This window comes from Hibiscus syriacus, unplaced genomic scaffold, assembly GCF_006381635.1.
Source record: "Hibiscus syriacus cultivar Baekdansim isolate YM2019G1 unplaced genomic scaffold, ASM638163v2 tig00110387_pilon, whole genome shotgun sequence".
In the NCBI taxonomy this organism is placed as follows: Eukaryota; Viridiplantae; Streptophyta; class Magnoliopsida; order Malvales; family Malvaceae; genus Hibiscus; species Hibiscus syriacus.
In genome coordinates, this window is record NW_024062717.1 from 7,723,223 (window position 1) to 7,746,129 (window position 22,907).

The 22,907-nt window shown below is 35.4% G+C and overlaps 3 protein-coding genes and 2 pseudogenes across 3 annotated transcripts; 4 read left to right on the forward strand and 1 right to left on the reverse strand.

Moving 5' to 3' along the window:
* Window positions 1-566: 566 nt before the first annotated feature.
* Window positions 567-2,080, forward strand: LOC120122690 (annotated as a pseudogene).
* Window positions 2,081-4,106: 2,026 nt separating this feature from the next.
* Window positions 4,107-4,724, forward strand: LOC120122788. The gene has a single exon (XM_039141875.1). The coding sequence runs from the start codon at window positions 4,107-4,109 to the stop codon at window positions 4,722-4,724; it is 618 nt and encodes a 205-aa protein (XP_038997806.1).
* Window positions 4,725-6,400: 1,676 nt separating this feature from the next.
* LOC120122789 lies at window positions 6,401-9,647 on the forward strand (annotated as a pseudogene).
* Window positions 9,648-12,772: 3,125 nt separating this feature from the next.
* On the forward strand, window positions 12,773-13,639 carry LOC120122791. The gene has a single exon (XM_039141876.1). The coding sequence runs from the start codon at window positions 12,773-12,775 to the stop codon at window positions 13,637-13,639; it is 867 nt and encodes a 288-aa protein (XP_038997807.1).
* A 4,726-nt stretch (window positions 13,640-18,365) lies between these two features.
* Window positions 18,366-22,059, reverse strand: LOC120122579 (protein S-acyltransferase 10-like). The gene is made up of 11 exons (XM_039141708.1): window positions 21,741-22,059; window positions 21,452-21,566; window positions 21,061-21,135; window positions 20,878-20,949; window positions 20,577-20,714; window positions 20,138-20,171; window positions 19,671-19,780; window positions 19,303-19,389; window positions 19,052-19,135; window positions 18,869-18,934; window positions 18,366-18,601 (listed from the first exon to the last, which is right to left on the reverse strand). Exons 1-11 carry the CDS (start codon window positions 21,826-21,828, stop codon window positions 18,427-18,429), a joined length of 1,044 nt encoding a protein of 347 aa, XP_038997639.1. The 5' UTR covers window positions 21,829-22,059; the 3' UTR covers window positions 18,366-18,426.
* Window positions 22,060-22,907: the final 848 nt, after the last annotated feature.

The window sequence follows — 22,907 nt, forward strand, 5'->3', positions numbered from 1 at the left end:
AAAACTATTTTCAATCAAAATAAAATTATTAAAAAATGACATCCTTTAATAAAGACACATCATGAGAGAAATATCCTTTAAAATGTGTGTTTAACCATTACCTACGTGGAAGGTTTCTCGACATTTCTTACGCCCATGTTATTCAAGATGAAAATAAGAATAATAAATCAAAATATGAATATAATTAACAAAGAAATAGCACATACAATATATTAAGATAAATTTATACGAAAAGAGCCTTATAATGATGTTCCTATAAAGTACATCTTTCGAAAGACGCTTTCCACGTAATATCTCTAAACCAAATTGTTTTCGACAATATTATTTGGGTGTCGCTTTAATAAAAAATTAAAAAAATTATTCAATAATATTGCCTGATATTTACACATAATAAAATAAGATTTTCATTATAAAAAAACATATTGGGCCTACAAAATATATTAGTAACCCCTGAGCTAAAATCCATATTAAGCTTGGAGTTGGGCCCTGAAATGAAATTGCATCTCATATTCACATTCTCCCTCCTCCTTTCTTTCTACTCTTCCCCTGCAAAACCCTAACCCTCCCCCCCCCCCCCCAAATTCCCACTCAAAAGAGGAAAAGAAGAAAAAATGGGGAAAGTCCCGCCTTCTTTTCGTCCAGCAATCTCGAATTCCCTCACTAGAAAGTTCCCTTTGGAAACCCCAATTCCAAATCATATTCCCGAGAAAATCACCAGGAAAAAACCACCCCATCATTCTCGGAAACCCGAAGCTTCCTTAGCATCCGGCAAGGCCGAAACCTTATTCAAATCTCCCGAACTTTCATCCGCCAAGAAGGTTTTCAACTACATCGTTGCCACAACCAAGTCCTCCATCGATCTTCGTTTCCACAACACCCTCTTACGATCCTATGCCTCAATCTCCACCCTTCACGACTCCATCTCCCTTCTTCACCATATGCTCAAAACCCAACCTTTGTTCTCCCCCGACCGATCAACCTACCCATCTTGCTCTCCCAATCCTGTAAAACACCTGATTCCTCCCTCTCGCCGTTAACCAGATACTCAATATGATGATCAATAATGGACTCAAACCCGATCAGGTCACCACTGATATCGCTATCCGGTCACTTTGCGAGGTCGGGCGCATCGACCATGCCGTAGAATTGGTAAAAGAACTTTCTTTAAAGCAGTCTCCGCCTGATACCTATACGTTCAACTTTCTTGTTAAAAATTTATGCAAGTGTAGAACTTTGAGCACGGTTTACGGTTTTATTGATGATATGAAGAGTTCGTTTGATATAAAGCCTGATCTGTACTTATACCATATTGATTGATAATGTTTGTAATTCGAAGAATTGCGTGAGGCCATGAGATTGGTTGGTGTTCTTAATGAGTCGGGGTTTAAGCCAGATTTTGTTTATAACACCATTATGAAAGCTATTGTATGTTGAGTAAAGGGAGTGAGGTGATAGAGGTTTATAAGAAAATGAAAGAGGAAGGTGTGGAGCCTGATCTTGTGACTTATAATACTTTGATTTTCGGGTTATCAAAATCTGGGAGAGTAAAAGAAGCTAGGATTTAGATATTTTGGTTGAATCGGGGCATTTTCCGGATGCTGTTACTTACACATCTCGATGAATGGAATGTGTAGAGAAGGGAATGCATTGGGTGCAGTTGTTTTGTTGGAGAGATGGAAAGAAAGGGCTGTACTCCAAATTCATGCACTTATAATACACTGCTTCATGGTTTGTGCAAATGTAGATTGATGGAGAAAGGAATGGAGTTATACGGGGCAATGAAGTCAGCTGGTATGAAGCTCGAGACTGCTTCCTATGCTACTCTTGTGAGAGCACTTTGTCGGGAGGGCAGGGTTGCAGAGGCATATGATGTGTTTGATTATGCTGTTGAGAGTAAGAGTCTAACCGATGTTGCTGCGTACTCAACATTGGAGGTTACACTTAAGTGGTTGAAGAAGGCTAGACAACAAGGGCTAGCTGTCTAACTAGTATGCTCTCGAATATCAGTCTCTCTGATTTGTAGTTCTTATTTGTTGCAATTTTGATACCCCTATTTTATGGATAAAGTGAGGCACTGCATTTATATGGAAAAATTGGCTTGTGGCATCATAATTTCTGTTACTGCAAGTGCATTATTATGTGTATGGCTTTGTGTCTTCAAGAATTAGCACACAATAAGCCTCTTATGCTGTTTTCGGCTACGTGTGCTAATGCTTTTATAGGTTCAGGCTGTATTACAACACGATACTACATCGTGCTTGTGCTCATCCAGTACGGGTAGATGAAATCTAGAGGTTCTTTTGAAAAGCAGAAGAAATTGTAAAATGAAATAAAGGGGAACAAAAAATGGCACTTAGAGATCACTTTCATTCTTTAGATTCTATAAATGAGCATTACGTACCCGTTTTTCATTGTTAGCCTAGTAGGCTTTTCCCATTGTTGCTACTGAACCTTCTGTGTAAAAATGGCAGCAAGTAATTCAAATTTCATTGTTCATTTAATTTTTTTTCTCTGGTTTTCTGGTTCTTGGTTCATAGACATGGAAACATGTAATTTGTTTTATATGTTATCCATGATGTGTTCCTAAAATGGGAAAATGAGTATGCTTTTGTCGTATTATCTGACCATGTGGACCACGCCCATGCATTAACATGCAATAATTATGTTTAAGCTTGTATTTTTATATTTTGTGAAGCCTGTACGTTTCGCCAGGTACATTTAATTGAAAACAAGGGGAGGAAAAGAAGTGTAAAATAATGGTACGATACTTGCGGCTATGATGGATTTGGTGCAAAGAATCTTGCATCCTTCGATCTCCAGTGGCAGGTGGCGAGTTTCTACTGCTATACATAGGCCATGCACCGAAATTTCGACAACAAGATTTACACTGGATTGATGTCCCCTGCTATTGAATCAAACGAGATGAGGAAACGCCAAAGTTTGCTTAAATAAATTATTGAACAAAAGGGAAAGGCAAAACGTTTGTTGGGAGTACAAAGTGTCACGCATTGAAAAAAAAAAAAGGGAGGTTTTGAAGTTTATAAGTGGTGATGGCCTCATTAGATATTTCTTTTAAGAAAAGGGTAATAGTCTCGTGATAAGTGATACCAGAACGATCATTTGATTGCACGATTTCTGTTGAGATCATCTCAGTGAATGAAGTAAATAGGGTTGGATGATTGTGACGATGGCCTGCAACAAGGATGTTATTAGATTGGGTGGAGTGGAGGTATTAGGGTTTATATGCCATAGTTGAAAATATTCTATTACATATTTTTTTTTGAAAAGAAAATAATAGGCAGCTAATAAAAGTATTTGACAACTATAATAATGTTTGTGAACCATTAATTTATGGCTAGGATTCGGAAATAACGGGTGACAAGGAGAATCGCAGCATTCCGTTGCCTATGAATGGAGCATGTGATGCTGCTATTTTCTGCTTTACTATTTCCCCTCTCACCTTTTTCTACCAAAAGCTTACTTGCTCTAAATTTTAAAGATAGACTCCATGATTTCATCCTAGATCCCTCCCTGTCCGGACAGTTTTACAATTTACTTTGTCGTCGAAATTTATTAAAACTATTCTCTTCAATAAAAAATCTCCATTTCAGCGTCGTGGCCTACAAGTTGAGGACCCTATGGACTTCGTTGTATGTCGAGGCCGCCCTAGATTCTTTGCCTAGGGGTCTGCTCCAGATTCGTTGCCCCTATGATTTGCCTATTGACCTTATGTTTCTGGCTCTAAACCATTGGTTAATCATGACATGCCAGCCTTGAATGTCCTTAAACTAATAGCTGATGAGGACATGAATAAACTCTGGTTGGAAACAAGGGTATCGCACTAAATGAGTAGGCAAGGCAGCATACGGCTCACACGAACTGTACCGATTGTTGTTCATCTCTCCAACGTAATATTAAACAAAGATAAACGGTTGCAGGTTGTACGAAAAATGTGTTACAAGGATCTTCCAATTGTAGGGCAATCCCCTTCTCTATCACATGGCCAATGATTGGACTTTGGCGTCAAATGCCTTTCTCATAAATATATATACAAGAGTTATGGTTGTCTGAGCATATATGTCTCGACCTCCTCTTGTGTGAAAAATATGGCAAGTTCATCTGTAGTTCATTCTGTGAATGTTCCGGTAAGATCCATCAGCTTGCCTTCCAGGTTGCAGCTTAATTCAATCGAAACGGAGGTGAACGAGCTTAAAACGTTCGGTGTATCTTTGTGTTCACAAAAAACTCAAGGTGGTGGCGTGACAATATGTGCAGATTTCACTAGGCTTGCAAAGTTGTATAACAACATCGTGGAAGTCATTCAGTCTCCACACACTCACCGAACTCTTCGACATCAGCAAAATGTAAAACCAGTGGAGGAGGCACTTGACAATTCGGTCAGATTGCTCGATGCATGTGGCACCGTGAGAGACCTAATTATGATGATGAAGGAGCAAGTACAAGACCTTCAATCCGCTCTACGTCGGAGGGGCCGAGATTCGAGCATTGGAAACAATATCCATGCTTATATCAGCTTCAGAAAGAAGTTGAAAAAGAACATTGCTAAAAGCCTTGGACTACTAAAGAGATTGGAATGCTACAATAACAATGTTGCATTTCCTATCTTTGATGTAGATTGCCATTTATCAAGGGTGGTAAAATCACATAAACAATCCAATGCCGTCGCGATTTCTATGTTCCGGTACTGCTTTCGTTTCTTTTGATGCCTGTAATTAAAACCAAAGGAGGTTGGTTTCCGATAGGAATCAAAAGCTTTACCCTGTACATGCTCCATGGACGAGTTCCAAAAAAAGATGTCAAGATCGATGCACGGGTTGAACTAAGGAGACTAGAGACACTTCCTGCAACCATAGAAGGCCTTGAGGAAGGTTTAGATTGCCTGTTTAGAAGCCTAATCAAAATTAGAGTGTCTCTACTTAATATCCTCACACCTTGAACATGATATTGTAGTCCTTATTGTTCATGGCATCTGCACTTTGGAAAGAATGGTCCATGTTGAAGAAGAAGATTTTGTAAGAGAATTGTATAAGCAAAACGTATGTGTATGTATATATGCAAATACAGGCAATGATGCAAAAGCCATTGAGGATTCTATGATTTCAAATAATTCTAACTATTTAGCATTTCCTCTTTTCATTCCAACATAACTTTTACACTATGCTTGGATCGTGGTGAAGGGACGGAAAGGAAAGTAACTCAAGGAGAAGAGACAATTCATTATAAGACAATATATACATTTTTTTTATGAATGAAAGAAAGTGGAAGAAGTTCCTTTACCCCCTTCACATAATTTTAGGGATTATAATGTTAAAACTAACCCTAATTATTTTTATTGAATGATCATTTTAATTTTAATTTTAAATATTTTTATCAAAATAACTTTTATTGAATAAAAATCGTTATCTGACTAACGATCAATACATATTACTGATTAATATTTTTACATATGTTTAATTGTTGATGTATCACATGTCACAACATCACCTTAAATAATGTGATTTAAAAATGTTATCACATTGGATGACGTTGTACATGACACATCATCATCCTTAGTATCGCAAACATATCATATCATCACCTTAAATGATGTGAATATATCACATCATCATTTTAAATGATATGTCACTTCACAACCTCACATTAAGTGATGTGGACATACCATATTATCACCTTTGATAACATAACATATATTACATTATCACTTAGAATGATGTAATATGTGATCAGTTAATAATTTAGCACATATAAAAATAATACATCAATAATGTGAATTGACCGCACTACAGCAAAATTGTTCTGTAGCCGCTTTTAGCGGCGTTTGGAAAGTAAACGCCGCAAAATTTAAACATATAGCGGCGTTTACAATCCAAACGCCACAAAATGATACTTTAATGGCGTTTCTTAAACAAACGCCGCTATAGAGTAGTACTATAGCGGCATTTTTATATAAACGCCGCAATAGGTACATATGTAATGACGTTTTTCAACAAACGCCACAACAAAGTAGTACTTTAGCGGCGTTTTTATACAAACTCTGCAATAGGTCCATCTATAGTGGCATTTTTTTCTGACAAACGCCGCAAAAGATTTGTACTTTAGCGGCGTTTTTATAAAAATGCCACAATAGAGTTCTCCTATAGTGGCTTTTTTTCTAATAAACGCTGCAACATATTAGAACTTTAGCGGCGTTTTTACACAAACGCCATAAAAAATATGTACTTTAGCGGCGTTTTCTTAAAAACGCCGCTATAAAATGATAAAAGGTGGCATTTGTGTCAACAAACGCCGCAATATTTGATAATTTTAATTGTTCAAATCCCTTTCCCATTTTCCATCTGTTCCCACGATCCCCTTTTCCTATCAAATTAGAATCCTTTCTCAAGACACGTTTTGTTTGTCCGCCGCTGCAAATGGGCAGCACGGAAGAAGAAACCACAAGCACAGCCAAACCCATCCCTCTATACGACGCCACTTTACCAACCGAACCTCTCCTCTTCAAACCCACCACCAGCTCCACCTACCCATCTCCTCCAATCGAAGAAACACCTCAACCCGACCCTTCCGAATCCGACCCAACCCAGTTCATCCAGATCTCTTTCAATTACGGACCCAGACCTTTGAAAGACCTCCCTTTTCTCTTCCTCTTCCTTCTCTCGGTACTCTGCACTTTTGCTTTCGGTATTTTCTCAATCTTCCATCGAAACGACAGCTACTCCAACGTTTCGACCTTCACCTACGATTCCAATTCCACTTCTTGCGTTCAGGGCACTTCTTTTTCATCAAAATCAGTATGGGTTTTTGAAAGTTCTGTTTTTTTGTTGTCAAGTTCGAGTCTTTGGACATATGTAGCATGGACCTTTGTCATAACTTTAGTTCTAAGTGTACCCATTTGTTTCCTTTTGCTTTTGTTACTCAAACACTACACCAAGCAGATAGTTATGTTTTGCTTCCTTTCTTTGTAATTGTGCCGACTTTCTTGATGTTTATTGGTTCGTTGCTTGTACCTTGAGCTCTTCTTGTAGCGACACTTTCCCTTTGGTCTATAGAATTTTGGTGCTTGTTTTGTTTACTTGGAGTTGGGGTTATTGTTTGGATCGTCGTGGCTAATTGGCATCGAATCGAGTTGATCGTGAGGATTATCGGGGTTGCTTCCGATTCGCTTTCGAGGAACTTAGAATTGTTCTTGGTGATACCGTTGTTGACCGCTGGATTGTTAGTTTATTATGCCCCAATTGTTGTGTTCTTGGTGTTTTCAACGTTTAATGGGAAAATTGTAGCTAAAGAATCGAATGGGGAGTATACTTGTTTTTGGAAACAAGATAGCTGGGTGCCAGCTTATTTTACATTGGCGATATTGACAATGTTGTGGTCCTTGACAACAATGGTGGAAGCTCAGGTTTATGTTATCAGTGGCACAATTGCTCAATGGTACTTCTCGAAGGATGAAGAGAAACCTCACCGTAGTATAAGACGATCTTTGAGGTAACATCCTACTGTTTTTCAGCTTTTTCATGATCTATGATTTTTAATGTATTAATATAGACGGTTTGAAATATATATTGTGTTTTTGATAGGATGCAACATGCTTACATCATGAGTACCAGATTGTGTTGATTAGTTATCAAAGATAATAGTGATCCTATGGGATTATAGGTTGGTAACATTGATTTTAGTATGTTTTTGGCTGCATGATGGATTCAAGTATAGTGTTTGTTCTTGAGTATGGAAGATCGCTGTAGTGGCCATTCGCTTTGGTTTGGATTTATGGATTCAATTTGACATTGTTTTTTATTTGCTTGAATGGACTGAAGAATGCATTAATGATCTGGTGCCTAACAACTCTTCTAGAGTATGTTCCTCTCAGGTGGTGTTTCTCTGGTGCCATGAAAAGGGGGCTACTTCTCTAGTTTATTTGCTCAAGTTGCCATGTTGAATACAACATGTTAATTTCTTTTCTAGAAACATTGAATTCTTTTGGGTCCTTTTCGATTGAGATTAGGCAGTCTTTTAGCTTCGTGTCCACTAGGCATAACACTATTCTTAGTGTCGCTAAGGTGGTTTCTGAAGGATATCTTAATGAAATATCTACAACATCGAGAATCAAGCTGGACATACTTTCAAGGCATCACCCATGTCTGCTTATTTTTAAACAGCTAGATTTAACCTTTCTAACCCTTTGGTTCTAAACACTTGCAAAAATGCATTTGGTCTTTCTTCTGGCACTGTCTGTCTATCTGGACTACTTATCTGTGTCGTTCGAGTGGTGTGTGTTGCTGTTGATAGCGCGAGAGAAGAAGATGTTCCCGGGATAGTGAATCTTGTCCTCCGGTGTTGTGTTAATGCCCTAATGTCTGCGATAGAGTTTCTTAACAAGTTCACCATCAACTTCGCCTCAATAACTGGTGAGGCATACTGCACATCTGCGAGGATGACGTATGAGCTTCTAAGACGTAACCTGCTCTCTGCTATTTTTTTGGAGACTATATCAACTCGTTTGTTAGCAGGACTTATTTTTTTCTTCTCGGCAGTTTACGCAATTGTGGTGAGTCTTCAATAAACTTCCTTGTTATCCTTCATCCTCTCATTTCCACGAATTACGTGATAACTGAATACATATAATGCAGGTATGTGCTATCGTAAAGGGTGTTAGTGATCTAGGGGATAATACATATAATGCTTTATTAGAAGGGATAGCTCAAGTTCAACATTTCGATTGTAAATGGGTCTCAGTCACGTAATTTTTTCTTCTTGAAAATGTTTTTTTATTCTTTAAATTATCGGTTTTAACCTGGTAATTTGTTCATAAGTGATATTTATTTGTATGTTACGAAATATCCAAAAAAACATGAAAATACAGAAGGCACTATGGGTCTAGAGCTTGATTGTGGACAATACAACATCTTTATTGTGTGTATCATGGTCATTCTCTATATCTTGTTTGCCTATAATGTCTGCAAACTGGTAAGTATTTATTACAGAGTTTCGATTTATTCCTTTTATTTTTCTCCTCTATTTGTATGCCTCAACGTTCTTAATTATCATATTCGGATGTCAAATTGGATCAATCGTCACTGATATCTTTGCTTACCTTTATTTTGCCAGTAAATCCTAGTTTGTTTATTTAACGGCATTTGCTTTAGCTTATTCTGTGAACCTGGTGGCTAATTTTCTTGAATTCCTCGAAAATTCGATGTAATTGTTTACTGGAGAAAAGCTAATTTAAAGTATTTCTGATTATAGTACATTTTATTCTTGTTCGAGTGAATTTTGATTTGTAAAATTGAAGGAATGATATTTACTTGCTAAGTGTGTGAAATTTGTCCTAGATTTGATTGAAATTATCTACATAAGAGGTTTAAATATGATATTTTATTCTTGTTTGAGTGAATTTTGATTCGTAGGATGATGATGGAGGAACTGTAAGTGATGACATTGAGAATCCAAGAGGCACAGGGTTTCCAGGGGTTGGTATGTTTTGGTTAAAAGTGCTTGTTTGATTGCTATGCAATTTCAATTGTACAAAATTTCATCCTTTGTTTTACTCAATTCTGTTATGATTTCCATTGATATACAGCTTCCGTAAGAATGTTCCTCCAAGGGAACAAGCCAAGTGGAAATGCAAGTAAGATCAACTTACATGATTTGTTTTCCTTTTACTAATATTAGCTTTAAAAAAAACTGAGAAAGATAAAAAGTTGATGGTTTTTCCCACCTTGATTAGGACAATTGTTACACTTGCATTGACTTTTTCTTACAAGTTCACAAGCAATACTTATTGTCTGGTCGAAGATAGCTGGGAAGTATGAGTATAATGTTACCACAACGAACTTTATGGTGAGTAGAATAGTCATCTTGTGTTATGACTTGACATGGTGCCAATGGGATTGACCTTATACTGTTATTTCGGGAAACAGGTGGAGACTTTGAACCAGGTTGAGTACAACCCTCGATGAGCTGTCATATTTCCATCTTTATATCTTTCTGTTTGTTAGGAATGTAGTTTTGGAGCCTTTTTCTGGGTGCTATTGATTTAAAATATGTTTGGTCTGATAAGCTGTTAGAAGTTATCATGAAATTCAAGCTTGGATGTTTCTGCACAATTATTAAAATCTATCTCTATATTTTGCTTATCATCATGATGGTTGCCCATGCCATAGAGTTGTTGACTGCTGGGACTGACTATGTAGAAATGTGTTGTTAACTTTTTTAACGTAAGATATAATGGATTTTCATATAAACTGATGATTTATTTGGATATGAAACTAGAGATCGGGTTTGCATTGACATGGATGGGGCCTTTTCAAGTGGTATGCCAATTGGAGTAAGACCTCATGAAGCAAAATATCTGTGCAAGAAATGACAGGACAATACTAGCTCTGTATCATTGTTTTCCCATATAAACTGGATTTATCTCTTTGAATTTAAGCGCCTCATTGTGACGAAGAGTTTTGAAGAATGTGTAAGATTAGAAGCAAAATATCTTAGATATTATTGTTATTATAGTTATAATGTTGAACTACATTATATTTTACGTTAATGTAAACTTTGATTTATTATTATGGATTTCATTTTTTTGTTATGGATTTTAAGTTTGTTGTATGGATGTCAAGTTTATTGGAAAATGCTACAGGTTAAATTTGGGTAATAAAAGAGTAGAAAACAACATTTGACAAATTAGTTTTAATTTGCAAAATCAATTTCTTTTAGCTATAGAGAGGTAATTAGCGGCGTTTGTATCTTAAAACGCCGCTATAGATATGACCTTTTGCGGCGTTTGTTCTAAAAACGCCGCTATATACCAGATCTTTTACGGTGTTTGTGGGAAAAACGCCGCTAAATCTCAAGACCTATTGCGGCGTTTGTGGAAAAAACGCCGCTAAATCTCAACACCTATTGCGGAGTTTGTGGGAAAAACGCCGCTAAATCTCAACACCTATTGCGGCGTTTGTTGAAAAAACGCCGCTAAATATCAAAACATATTGCGGTGTTTGTTGGACAAACGCCGCTAAATATCAACACCTATTGCGGCGTTTGTTGGACAAACGCCGCTATATATCGTTACCTATTGCGGCGTTTTTTGTTACCAAACGCCGCGAACTTTGGCGACGCTATTTTCAGCGGCGCTTTTTGCGGCGTTTGTCATAGCGCCGCAGGTGTTTTTTGCGGCGCTTAAAAACGCCGCTATAGGTATAAAAAAACGCCGCAAATGTACAGTTTTGCTGTAGTGCCGTTAATTAATAAAAATTAAAACATTGAAAGTTAAAGTACTAGGAAAAATAGGATAAAAATATACAAATGTACTCAAATGTAGGATACTCTTTTATTTAGTCTTCAACTATTAAAAATTACAAAATGATAATCCAATTATAACGTTTTGCTTTTTGAATCCCTCAACTATTAAAAATTACAAAATGATCACCTGACTATTCATTATGTTACAAACTCTTCATTTTCCGTTAAAAAAATTAACGATCGTCTGAGCTGGACATTAATATACTGATTGATATATAATAAAATTTGATCTCATGATCTCAAATAACTATCGTATCTCAATCAACATGTTAAAATCTATTTTAGACGAACGTTAATCTTTTAATCGAAAAAGACGAGTTTAAAACGTAACGAATAATTATGTAACTATTTTATTACTTTTAATAATCAAAATACTTAATAAAATAACGTACTATAACCGAAAAACCATTTCAAAGACTTAATAAAATACTATCAGAGACTATTTGTATACTTTAGCTTAGAAAAAAAAAGTGAGTCAAAATATAATTCGAATGAAGAGCTTTAGTCTATCAAATCATGGTTCCTTTAAAGCCTAAAGTAATGTTTCCCATCGGAGTTAGAGACTAGCCGTGGACACTTGGTGTCCATATACTTATTCCCTAACAGCCAGCTGCCAAATACCAATTCACCGATTCCCAATATGTAAGGACTGTATTGTTATATCACACGTGTTGCGCTACGAAAACTATACGTGCTTTTATATTTACCTTTGATTCTAAAACTCAATCAAGTTTATTCTTATTTTTATATAAAACATGTTTACACTCACATCATAATTGTAAAAATATATATTAATGTTAAACTTTTACATTGAAGATTATTAATATCTAGGAATTACTCAATTATTAAAGGAATAATTATTATATTTAGAAAGTTCGGATTGTATTAAATTGTTTTTATGAATATTTAAATATTTATTATTAAAGGATTAAAAATATTTTGATTAAATATTATATTAAACCATTATACAGAGTGCATGCCAATCGTGCACTTAATATTACAGGCAATACAAAGGGCGGCCAATTAGTGCTATAATCAAGATTTTGAAATTATAACAAGCCTATAAATTATTGCATTTTGGTTTTATGTAACGGATCTGGATCTCAATCTCAAGACGAAGAAAAATTAATGAATACCTTTTGGTGTACAAAGGTTGTTGAATGAGGAGACAAACCCAGGCAAGCCACCTATGCAAAAACTGAGTCACCTGCAATTCTTTAAGTTTTGAAAATAATATTCTATATATTTTATTATATAGTTTATTATTTGAGCCATGCTGGTGAAGGATGTGACATGGTATCCGAAATTCCCAAGGAGCAAGTCCACTATGGTTCACATGGTGATCGCATTCCCTTGCCTTCAATATAAATAGATGTTGATTTTGATTTGATTTTAAATCATCTTGGATTCAAGCTCTCTAGAAGGAGAGAGAGGAGAAGAAAGCAAGATGCAAATTAAGATGGCTAGCAAATACCATGTAAGATCGGTTAGTTTGCTTTCGAGATCACATCCCACCACACTCATAATAGAGGATGAGTTGAACCGGTTCAAGACTTGGGAAGCATCGGCTGTGTTGACATCGGAGTCGATTTCTGCCGGTCTTTCGAAGCTCGGGGATTTGTATCAATGCATTGATGATCTCCTTAATATGGCTTCGACGCAACAAGTACTCTCCATTCGTCGACACGAGAAATGTGTCGATGAATTGTTGGATGGATATGTGAGGCTTTTAGATATATGTGGTATTGCGAGGGATTACATGTTTCAGATCAAGGAACATGTTGGTGCTCTTCGATCTGCCGTGAGGAGGAGGAAGGGAGATTCGAGCATCGAGAGTAACATCCTTCGTTACGCGTCGTTCAGGAAGGCGATGAAGAAGCAGGCGAGGAAATTGATCACGGAATTGAAGCAAATGGATGATAAATTGGATGCATCATCGTCATGTCTGGACCAGGACCATCATTTCTCGGCCGTGATTCGAGCTCTGAGACAAGTTAACAGAATGAATACTTGCGTGTTTCGATCCCTTTTCTCGTTCCTGTCGACATCAGTTTCGACGAAGCAAACGAGGTGGTCTCTGGTGACGAAGTTGATGCATAAGGGTGTGGTAGCTTGTGAAGAGAAGCAAGGTATTGTTAATGAATTAGAAAGCGTGGATGCTGCAGTTTGCAGGTCACATGCTTTGGATGTTGGAAAGATGCAAACCGCACATAAAAGATTGGTGGCATTGGAGAGTAGCACTGAAGGCGTGGAGAACCGTGTGGAGTGCCTGTTTAGGCACTTGATTAAAGCAAGAACCTCTCTTTTGAACATCATTTCTCAATAGAGTAATGTCAAAATACTGTCTAAACATCCAAATTTTAGAGGATATGCCATGGGATTTCCATTTTAATTAATGGATTTGTACATCATACACAAAATTTGTATATTCGCAGAATGAAATACAAGATGGTTTTATCATGACCTATTTGTTTCATAAGACAATATCCAATGGTAGATTCATATAACACAGAGTCCCACAACTTGAACAGAAAAGATGTGTATTTTAGGTCCATAATCTTATCATTATACTATTATTTTATGGTTTCATAAAGGCTTTTATTACCCTTTATAGATCCTCAATTCTTTTTTTTTTATTCCATGGTTTCTCCAGCTGTTTCTCGTTTTCTTTTCCCGCCGCACACTTGTTACCACATTCCTTATTCAAGTAAATTGGTGTTTCGTCCAATTCTCTCCACGTGTTGGCTATGAACCCACGTAGAGGCACCCGAAACGAGAAATTAAATAATATCTTGACACGTGTCAGAAGTAGATAGGGTTTAGAAGTTTCACATACTTTTGTTGGTTACACTTTATTTGTCTTTTTTTTTTTTGATAAATTGTTGACTTCACTTATACTCAACATTGAAGGGATATTTAATTTATCAAATATAAAATTATTTTTGTGAATATAATTTTAATAAACTATTGGATTGGTATTTTTAAAAAAAAAAAATCGCCAAATTTTTTATAAAAAATTGATCACTTATATTATTGATTTATTAAACTTTGACCATTTATGTTATCGATTGTTATATTTTGGTCAATTAGTAGTTGATGACATAACACGTTAGTCACAAGAGGTCAATTTTTAATTAATCATTGAACTTAAATATAATACTAATTAGACCTTAAACTTTAGATAAAATATCATTTTAACTCTTAAATTTAAGATAAATATCAAATAGATTAAATCGACCCAAGTCTCTTGTGGTCGTCATTACTCACCATCGTCACCATCGATATGGGCCACTATCATTTTCGATTATTAGACCCCAAAATTTATAATTTATTCCTTTTTGATATTATGAATATGAATTTAATGTCTATTTCGTCAAAAAATATTATAAATTCAACAAATCTAACTGAGAATCCTTTAACTTCCTTTAAAATTAAACTATAACAATAAATTTATTATTAATATTCCTTTAAAAATAAAAAATGCTAAAAATCTAAATTTATATCACAATGCATAATTTTTTTGTTTATGATATTATTATAATATTAATTTTTACCTTTATCTAAAACAAAATGAAGACAACACCTTTTTATAAATAAAAAATTTTAAATTAATTAAAAAACAACTTTCAATAAATTTTAGATTCAAAATTTGAAACTGTGACAAATAACAATAAGCTAGCCAAAATCCATAAGGAGATCCACCTCATGTTGAATGTGTCAAACGTAGTAGCATTCATGTACCCATGCACAACATTATAACATGAAGCCTCTGTTTTGAAAATCGGATCGGATCGGTCGGTTCAACCGGTTCAACCGGGAACTGTTTCTTAGTCCGGTTCAATATAAACCGGTTGAACCGCTATTAGTGAACCGGCCAGAACCGTTGAACCGTTCGAACCGGACCGGTTGAAAACCGAAAAAAATCGGGATTTTTGTTTTTTTTTTTAAAAAAAAAATTAAACCAAACAACGTCGTTTGTTAAACGAGTCAAGTCGAACTCGAGTATTGCTGAGCTCGACTCGAACTTGAAAACTTTAAAAGTAAGCTCAACTCAACTCAAACTCACAAGCTAAAAATTATCAAGTTCAACTCAAACTCGAAATATAATATTGAAACTTGAACTCAAAAAGGCTTGAACTCAAAAAAAAAAATTAGAAGCTCGATTGAAGCCTAAAATTCAAGTTTGATTGAAGTGAAAGAATAGTTCACTCAATGCTCACCAAAAGGCTCCATGATTTTGAATGCCAAATTACCTCTATTATTTATAGAAGTTAGTTGTGATGCGCTTCTATGTTTCTTAGCAATGTGAGATTGTTTTGTTCTCATATTTTTACTCTTTAGACTTTTGGGATGCTCTTCTATGTTTCTTAGCCATGTGGGATTGTTTTTAAAAAAAAAAATTAAACCAAACAATATCATTTTGTTATGTTTTTTTTAACCTCAAATTTATTTTTTAATTATAGTTATATAATTATATTTAATATTTAATATGTTTTACATTAAATATTATGTTGTAGTTAATTTGAATCATTTTGTTTCAATTGATTTTATGGTTTTTAACTTATATATGTTATGACTTGCTTTGAATATGACTTGTGATATAAAAAATTATTTTTTATTAAATATTTTTGGTATTTTTATTTAATTTTTTAAATAATTATAACGTCGTCCGGTTCTTCCGTCCGGTCAGACGGATTCGACTGGTTGAACCAATAAACCGGTAACATAACCGATTCACTAACCGGTCCGGTTCTAAAAACCATGTCATGAAGCAGAAGACATATATCTTAGCCTGTCAAGTCTATGCTAGGAAGCATCGCTTCTTATTATGAGGTACCCCTCGTACAAAATTATTTAAATGATTTAAAGTTTAGTATTATAAGGTATCAAATCAATCATAATATTTTTATATTAATAAATAAACTTTTAAAATTTTGAACGAGAGTGAACTAATACACTTTTAAGGAAGAAAACAAATTATCAAGAGAAAATATCTAAAATTTATAATAATTTAAAATTTTCAAGAAGAACGACCGCTCCCAACACACCTTCGATCCATCCTTAGTTCCAAATGTTATCTCGGATATCAAATAACATGAATTTCAAGGTCCTGCATATCTAGATAACTTTGCGTGGCCATATTTTTCTTAATAGAAAAATTCAGGTCGGCGTTCGACAGTGGTAGTTGTGCATTGTTGGATGATGAACGATGCATTGGAGCTGTAATGAATCCACAAGTGTTGCGAGAAAAGAAACAAAATCCCGGAAGTCAGATACATCGTATCCAAATCAGAACCCTGGGATTTTTGTTAAATAAGGCAACTTTATCATTTACAAATCGTTTTTTACAGGAAAAGTTCCCACACCATCATCACATGCCTTCCACATTGGTACACGGGCCTACTATTTCCAAGCTTCTTGGTATAAATATATGTTAATGGATGATTAATTAGTTTTCATCTTAGAATGAAAAGAGTGACAACGGCTGCTTTCTCCTCAAAGTCTACGAAGAAATACAGTGTTCGATCCTTCAGCTTCCCTGCTCGATCCCATCCGAGCACGCTTCGATTGGAAGAGAAGCTGAATAAGTGTAGGTGTTGGCAGGGTGCTTCATCATCGAATGCCGAAACACTTTGCACCAGTCTATTTGGCTTAGCGGAGTTGTACATTTGCATAGACGATCTTCTTAATTTGCCCCACTCAAAAAGCTTTAGCTCAGCATCCCAATGAGGAATGGGAGAACGCATTGCTAGATTGTTCGTTGAAGCACTTGGATCTGTGCGAAAACACGAGGGATGCCATTCTGTCGATGAAACAAAGTGCTCGAGAACTTCAATCGGCTCTTCGACGAAGCAAGCTGGGAGAGCTAAGCATTGAAATCAATGTTAGCGGTTACATCACCTCTAGGATGACCATGAAAAAGAAAATTGCCAGTTCTCTTGCATCATTGAAGCACATTATGGACATGTTCCGAGACTTTCCCGATCAAAACAAGACCATCATCTTTCTGCGGTCACTGCGTTGCTTAAAGAAGCAAGCCTGATCACTGCTTCCATTTTTCACACCTTCCTCTTTCCTTTCTCCATTTACGTTGAAGACAAAGCCTTCGAAGTGGTCATTGGTTTCGAAGTTGGTGCGGAAGGGTTCAGCGTTGTTCACAGACGAGCAGAAAATGAACGAGTTAGACAGAGTCGATCTGGCGGTCAGCAACTTACTGCTGCAGGGTTCAAAAGAGGACCCCGGGGAAAAGAAAATTCAATCCGCACAGCTTGATTTAGAATCTTTGGATGGAGTGTGAAAGTTTTGAAGACGGACTAGAGTGCATGTTTAGGAGCTTGCTCCATAATAGTCTTTCCTAAACATACTCTCATTAGGAGTTCTTGTCATGTGAAAATTCATGCCCTCCAGTCTATTGAGATTTGAGAGGTGGATCGACAACTGACATGCATGTAATCTAAAATGTCTCACTTTTGGGACGCCATGTACTGTTCTTATAGGGTGGATTCCTTCTACTTCAGACCTTACTGGGGCAGCATTTGTATATTTTTTGCCAAGTTCAAATGCTGAATTTAAATACTGTTTTGTCTTTTATTCTAATCCATTTAATTAAACACCCTCGTCCATTCAATGCCGCAAGAACTATTGGAATCAAGTGGTCGGAAAGATCTCCGTCAACGAAAGGGGTGGATGGTGGTCAATAAGCCTAAAAAGATACAAGTATTAGAAGGTTCAGTTTCTGATGTACTGGTCGGTGAGAGCACATGGTGTGTGCGAGCAGTGTACAAAGCTTATTTTCGACATCTGAAGCAACATAAACTTCCAAATAATGCATTGAAATGCTAAAGACCCAATGGCAGTTCTTTCATACCTTTGGATGATTATAAGAAGCTACATATGAGACGATTCAAATCTTGGTTGACAATTTCCAACTTCTTAAAACACATCGGAACAAAAAACATCACCCACTAAAATCTAAACCTGATGAGCATCTCAACTTTCACCCAACCATACATCTATTAAACTAGAATGATTGCTTCTAAACCCCCAAATTAAATATTTTTTTTCGGTTTAAATCACAATTGTTTTCGCTAAATGATACATATCCCTATAATATCAGCAGCAACGACAGGTTAAAACATCTAAGCAAGTGTAAGGCCTCGATTTTTTTTCGAGTTCTTGAGGCAAGGGCAAAGATTCCAAACTGTAAAAGCTGCTTCGAACACAGCAGAATTCATATAAATTTCTGCAAACTCCTTTACTAAAAGGAAAAACCCGTTCTGGAACTTGCCTGCATATAGTGAAAATGGAAATCAAGTAAGCTGTCAACACATGATTAATCACTTGATAAAAAATCAATCTGAGCTTCACACTCGCTTCATACCAGCGTATAACTAATAAACGTGTTGTATCAAATTAAATAGCGAGTCTTTTGATCTGTAGTTAATAATTCCATCGATATACATAAACATGGTACTGTATTTGTACCTTCAAGATGAATTAGCACACAATTGGCATGATGCAAAATAGAATGAAGAGAATAAAAGCACCCACTAACCTTAGATATGGGATACGCCTGCGTCTAACGAGCTCGTAAGTAGTCTGATTTGTCAGAACAAGATAGCTGCATGAAAAATAAAGGTTCCCATGATAAAGCAGTGCACATGGTTCATAACATTAAAACCAATCACCAAAATCAGAAATGCAATGCTAAAAACAAGTAAAAAATGACAGCACTTACCTGTGAAATAGCAGCAGCAGTAGTAGAAATAATATGGAAATTGACAAGGCGATCAATAGCAGAAAAACGATGGCATCCTTCCACCTGTCATGTTTCCAAGTCAAATTTTAAGAATAGGTAACTAAAGAGGCTCAAATAGAAGATAAAAGTCAAATAATAGATATTTAGCCACTCATGTCTCACACCATAAAATATTGGACTGCCATACCAAGATGTTAGAAAGGAAAAGTTACTTTAGTAATATAACATACCAAGCCCTTGAAATGTTGACCTTCAGGAATGAAATGTACAAGATGCCAGTCCAAAGGCACAATGCTGTCTCTTCACAAATATACCACCTGAATTTATAAAATTGTGATGGGAGAAGACAAATCAGTTTCAAATTAGGAAAAATATATTTCAACTATATGAATTTGTTATAGTTGTCATAAAAATAACAATTTCAGATAATGGAAATGGGAAAAGAAAATCCTCTCAATGTACTTTATGGGTTTATGATGAGTTTCTTTTTTACAGTTTCAGCACCCTTCTCATTAGATTATAGATAACCTTATACCATAGTAACTCACAAACTATAGGTAAGGTAATAAAGAATATGTCAAAGATGATGTAGACTCACCAAAATTTGCAATGATTATCACGACCAACACATGTTCCAAGCCATACACAATGATGATCGAACTGAAGAACACATTTATCACAATCATGGCAATGCTTTGCTCGTGGAGGCTGCAGTTGTACATGAAGAAACATAACTAACAATCACATGCCATGCATGGTAATAAGTGGGCACAAAAGTAACATCTAAATTTTTAGCTGAATAATCAGAAGTGATTCTTTATATTTTTGCAATGAACATCCAATCAAAAGCAACAATATGACTAAAGTTAACATGTTTCCAGGCTCACTATTAAAGCTACAAATATTCACACAAACATTTTTTGAATGCTAGACATCATACAAAGTCAAAAATGAACATCCACCATCTAGGTAACTAACACAGCATAAACAGAGGTTATCAAGAGGTGTCAATTCAAAGGAAATACGTAGTATCACATGAAGGACATAAAAATTAGATCTCAATACCTGCTCAACATTACAATAGGAGCAAGTGCAAGACCTGTAAAATCCAAAAGAAACACAGTGCTTCAGTGATATTCAATAAGTTCTCCATAATTGCATTCCACTTGGTGATTTGCATGAAAAAACTCAGATTAAACTCAAGCTTACGGGGCTAAAATAAGCAAAACATCAAGATTCATATGCCATTTGTTTCGTAGACGTGCTTAGATAAGATTAAAACTAGTGAGGCAAAGAGGTTAAGTATTTTAATCCACACTTGTGCAAGATTTATAAAAGCAACATGCATAAGTAAAAAGGCAAGAGTAGTAAGTGATACATGAAAGAAAATACCGTGATTGCTTAACTTTGCCAGCACTTAGCACCATTGCAGATCCATAAATATAAATTCTTTAAAAAGGTAACTGAAAGAGATTATTCACAAAGTCAACTGTGTTTTACATACCTAACGGATGTTCCAGGGGGATACATGTCCATCACCAACTTTGTCCAAGATGAAGGATTACTCCCTTGAAAATTTCTACCTGATTCTCTCCCTTCTACATTGACAATCAAGCTTCCATTTTTGCTTGAAGCAGGCTTTCTTTGCTTAAACATAATAAGAACGTGATAAATAGTAAGATTCCAAGCATAAATCTGCTTCTATTTCTGTTAGATCATTCTATCCAGAATAATTTAGTTCAAACTTCAAAACAATAGGAGTGACAAAGAACAGAGAAGGACCGATAAAAGAAAAAAAGGCTTACTTTGAGGCCATTGACGACTTCTGATACACCACATTTGTCTCGTTAACAGCCCTCATTGCATCAACCACATAACTAAAAGCAAAATAACAACAAAGCGAACAAAAACATTTAGAGTAAAAATGTAATCAATATTTTATACAGTTGAAAACTTTGATCTCGAGAATAAATGCGCACTGGTATTACCCCGGAGAAGAACTAGAAGTAATAAAGTATTGCATCAATGTGGCAAAAAGCAATGACAAATATAGAGCGATGTACCTGGAAAACGAGGAAAGAATTAAATTGAAGGTTCCACAGACATGTAGCATTTACAAGTTATAAATTTCAAGAGAAAATACGAAAGCAAGTGAGCTTGGAAAACATCAAAACATCTAGCTAAGGAAGATGTATTTTTATGCTTTATTTATTGATGTTCTTATGCTATACACACATTATCTTGAGGTTAAATACACACATTATCTTGAGGTTAAATCGACCATCGAAAAATTGAACAAAAGAATCCAACTTTATATTTTTCAAAGCAGAAAATAGAAGTAATTGCAGTGAATGAAGTCACATATACATACATACATACCAGGGTTCTTTTTTGGTTTTCTCAATCAAATCATCGTCGAAAAGAAAGAGAATGCCAACGAATATCAGATGCAGCATCAGCAATGTCACTTTCAAACCCCACGATGATCTCCGGGCTAAGAACTCACAGCCAGAAATTCCAAATTAATTCATAAGGGAAACGTTAAAAAATAAAAAAATTCCGACAAAATGGCAAGTGATAAGCTAATTATCCGCAACTAAACTGAATTATGAAAAAAAATACATAGTAAAAGCTTCTTCTTCTCTTTTTGTAGGGAAAAAAAGGGTACCAGGATCAGAGAGACAAGGGAAGCAGTGGAAGCATCGGGCGAGGGCTCGATCGCGAAAGGAACGTAATACACCTACGACCATCGTCATCAAACAAACCCACCCAAGAACAACAACACAAATTTTCAATCTTCAAATCAAATCATTAAACGACACGATACACCACCAGTTGTTGCATCACAATGGTCCGTTATTGTTTCCGATTTTCCTGGTTTTGGCCCTTTTTCTTTTAATTTCAAAGGAAAAGGAAAGTTTAGAGAAGATTAGGAATGTGAATACAGCCAAACTCAAACCAGAAAAGAAGATAGAAGCGAGCTCGTAGAAGATTGTATTTGCAGGCAGTTTGTATCGAGAATCAAACTGTATGTAGCGGTCGGTCAGATAATGTTTTACCGTTAGGTATCTACAAAAAAAGCCCATCAGGTTTTTAGTATTTAACCTCTTGGCCCAACCTATCCAATCCAATCCCATTTTTACTAATGAGAATATTTACGATTTATCTTCTATTAATGTCTTAATCAAGTCTAGGTGATTATCAAGCAAGTCGATCACAAATTGAATAGTATTTGATTCAGATTGAAAAATTATTTAATTCGATTTATTGCCAGTTAAGTTCGATAAAATTGTACTCGATTCATTAAGCTTACTATAATTTTGTCGTGTTTCTTAAATATATGTAAAATCTAGTGATATTATATAGAGTTTAATATAAATTTAAATTTAAAAAATTTTAAAAAAATGATTAAAATAGTGTCTGAAGTAATTCCAAAGTCTAACCTCCAAATTAACAATCCACAAATATATAAAACTAACATATTACAACTAAAGTAACAATCCACAAATATACCAAACTAACATATTACAATCATTATTGAAAAAAAGATAAGTTTAATATTACATAGTCAGCCTTAAAAATAGACAATAAACATTCTAAAAAATTATTTTTAAAAAATTAACGAGTTGCTCACAAATTTATCGAGTTAAGTCTTGTTCGACTAAACTCGTTAAGAACTCAAGTCGAGCTCGAAATTGAATCAAGCATTGACCAAGTCGAACTTGAGTTGAGTTGCTCAACTCCATTAGCATCCCTAATAAGAATAGAGGTGAATATTTAATCAAATTTAATAAAAAATAATAATAAGTTAATTAAGTTGATGAATCTTGAAATG

Coding starts and splice junctions, on each gene's coding strand:
- LOC120122579 (XM_039141708.1), bottom strand. CDS start 21,828: ATGACGATGGTCGTAGGTGTATTACGTTCCTTTCGCGATCGAGCCCTC. Junction 20,715..20,877: donor AAGTCGTCAATGGCCTCAAA/GTAAGCCTTTTT, acceptor GTTTAAGCAAAG/AAAGCCTGCTTCAAGCAAAA. Junction 19,390..19,670: donor GATAATCATTGCAAATTTTG/GTGAGTCTACAT, acceptor TTATAAATTCAG/GTGGTATATTTGTGAAGAGA.
- LOC120122791 (XM_039141876.1), top strand. CDS start 12,773: ATGGCTAGCAAATACCATGTAAGATCGGTTAGTTTGCTTTCGAGATCA.
- LOC120122788 (XM_039141875.1), top strand. CDS start 4,107: ATGGCAAGTTCATCTGTAGTTCATTCTGTGAATGTTCCGGTAAGATCC.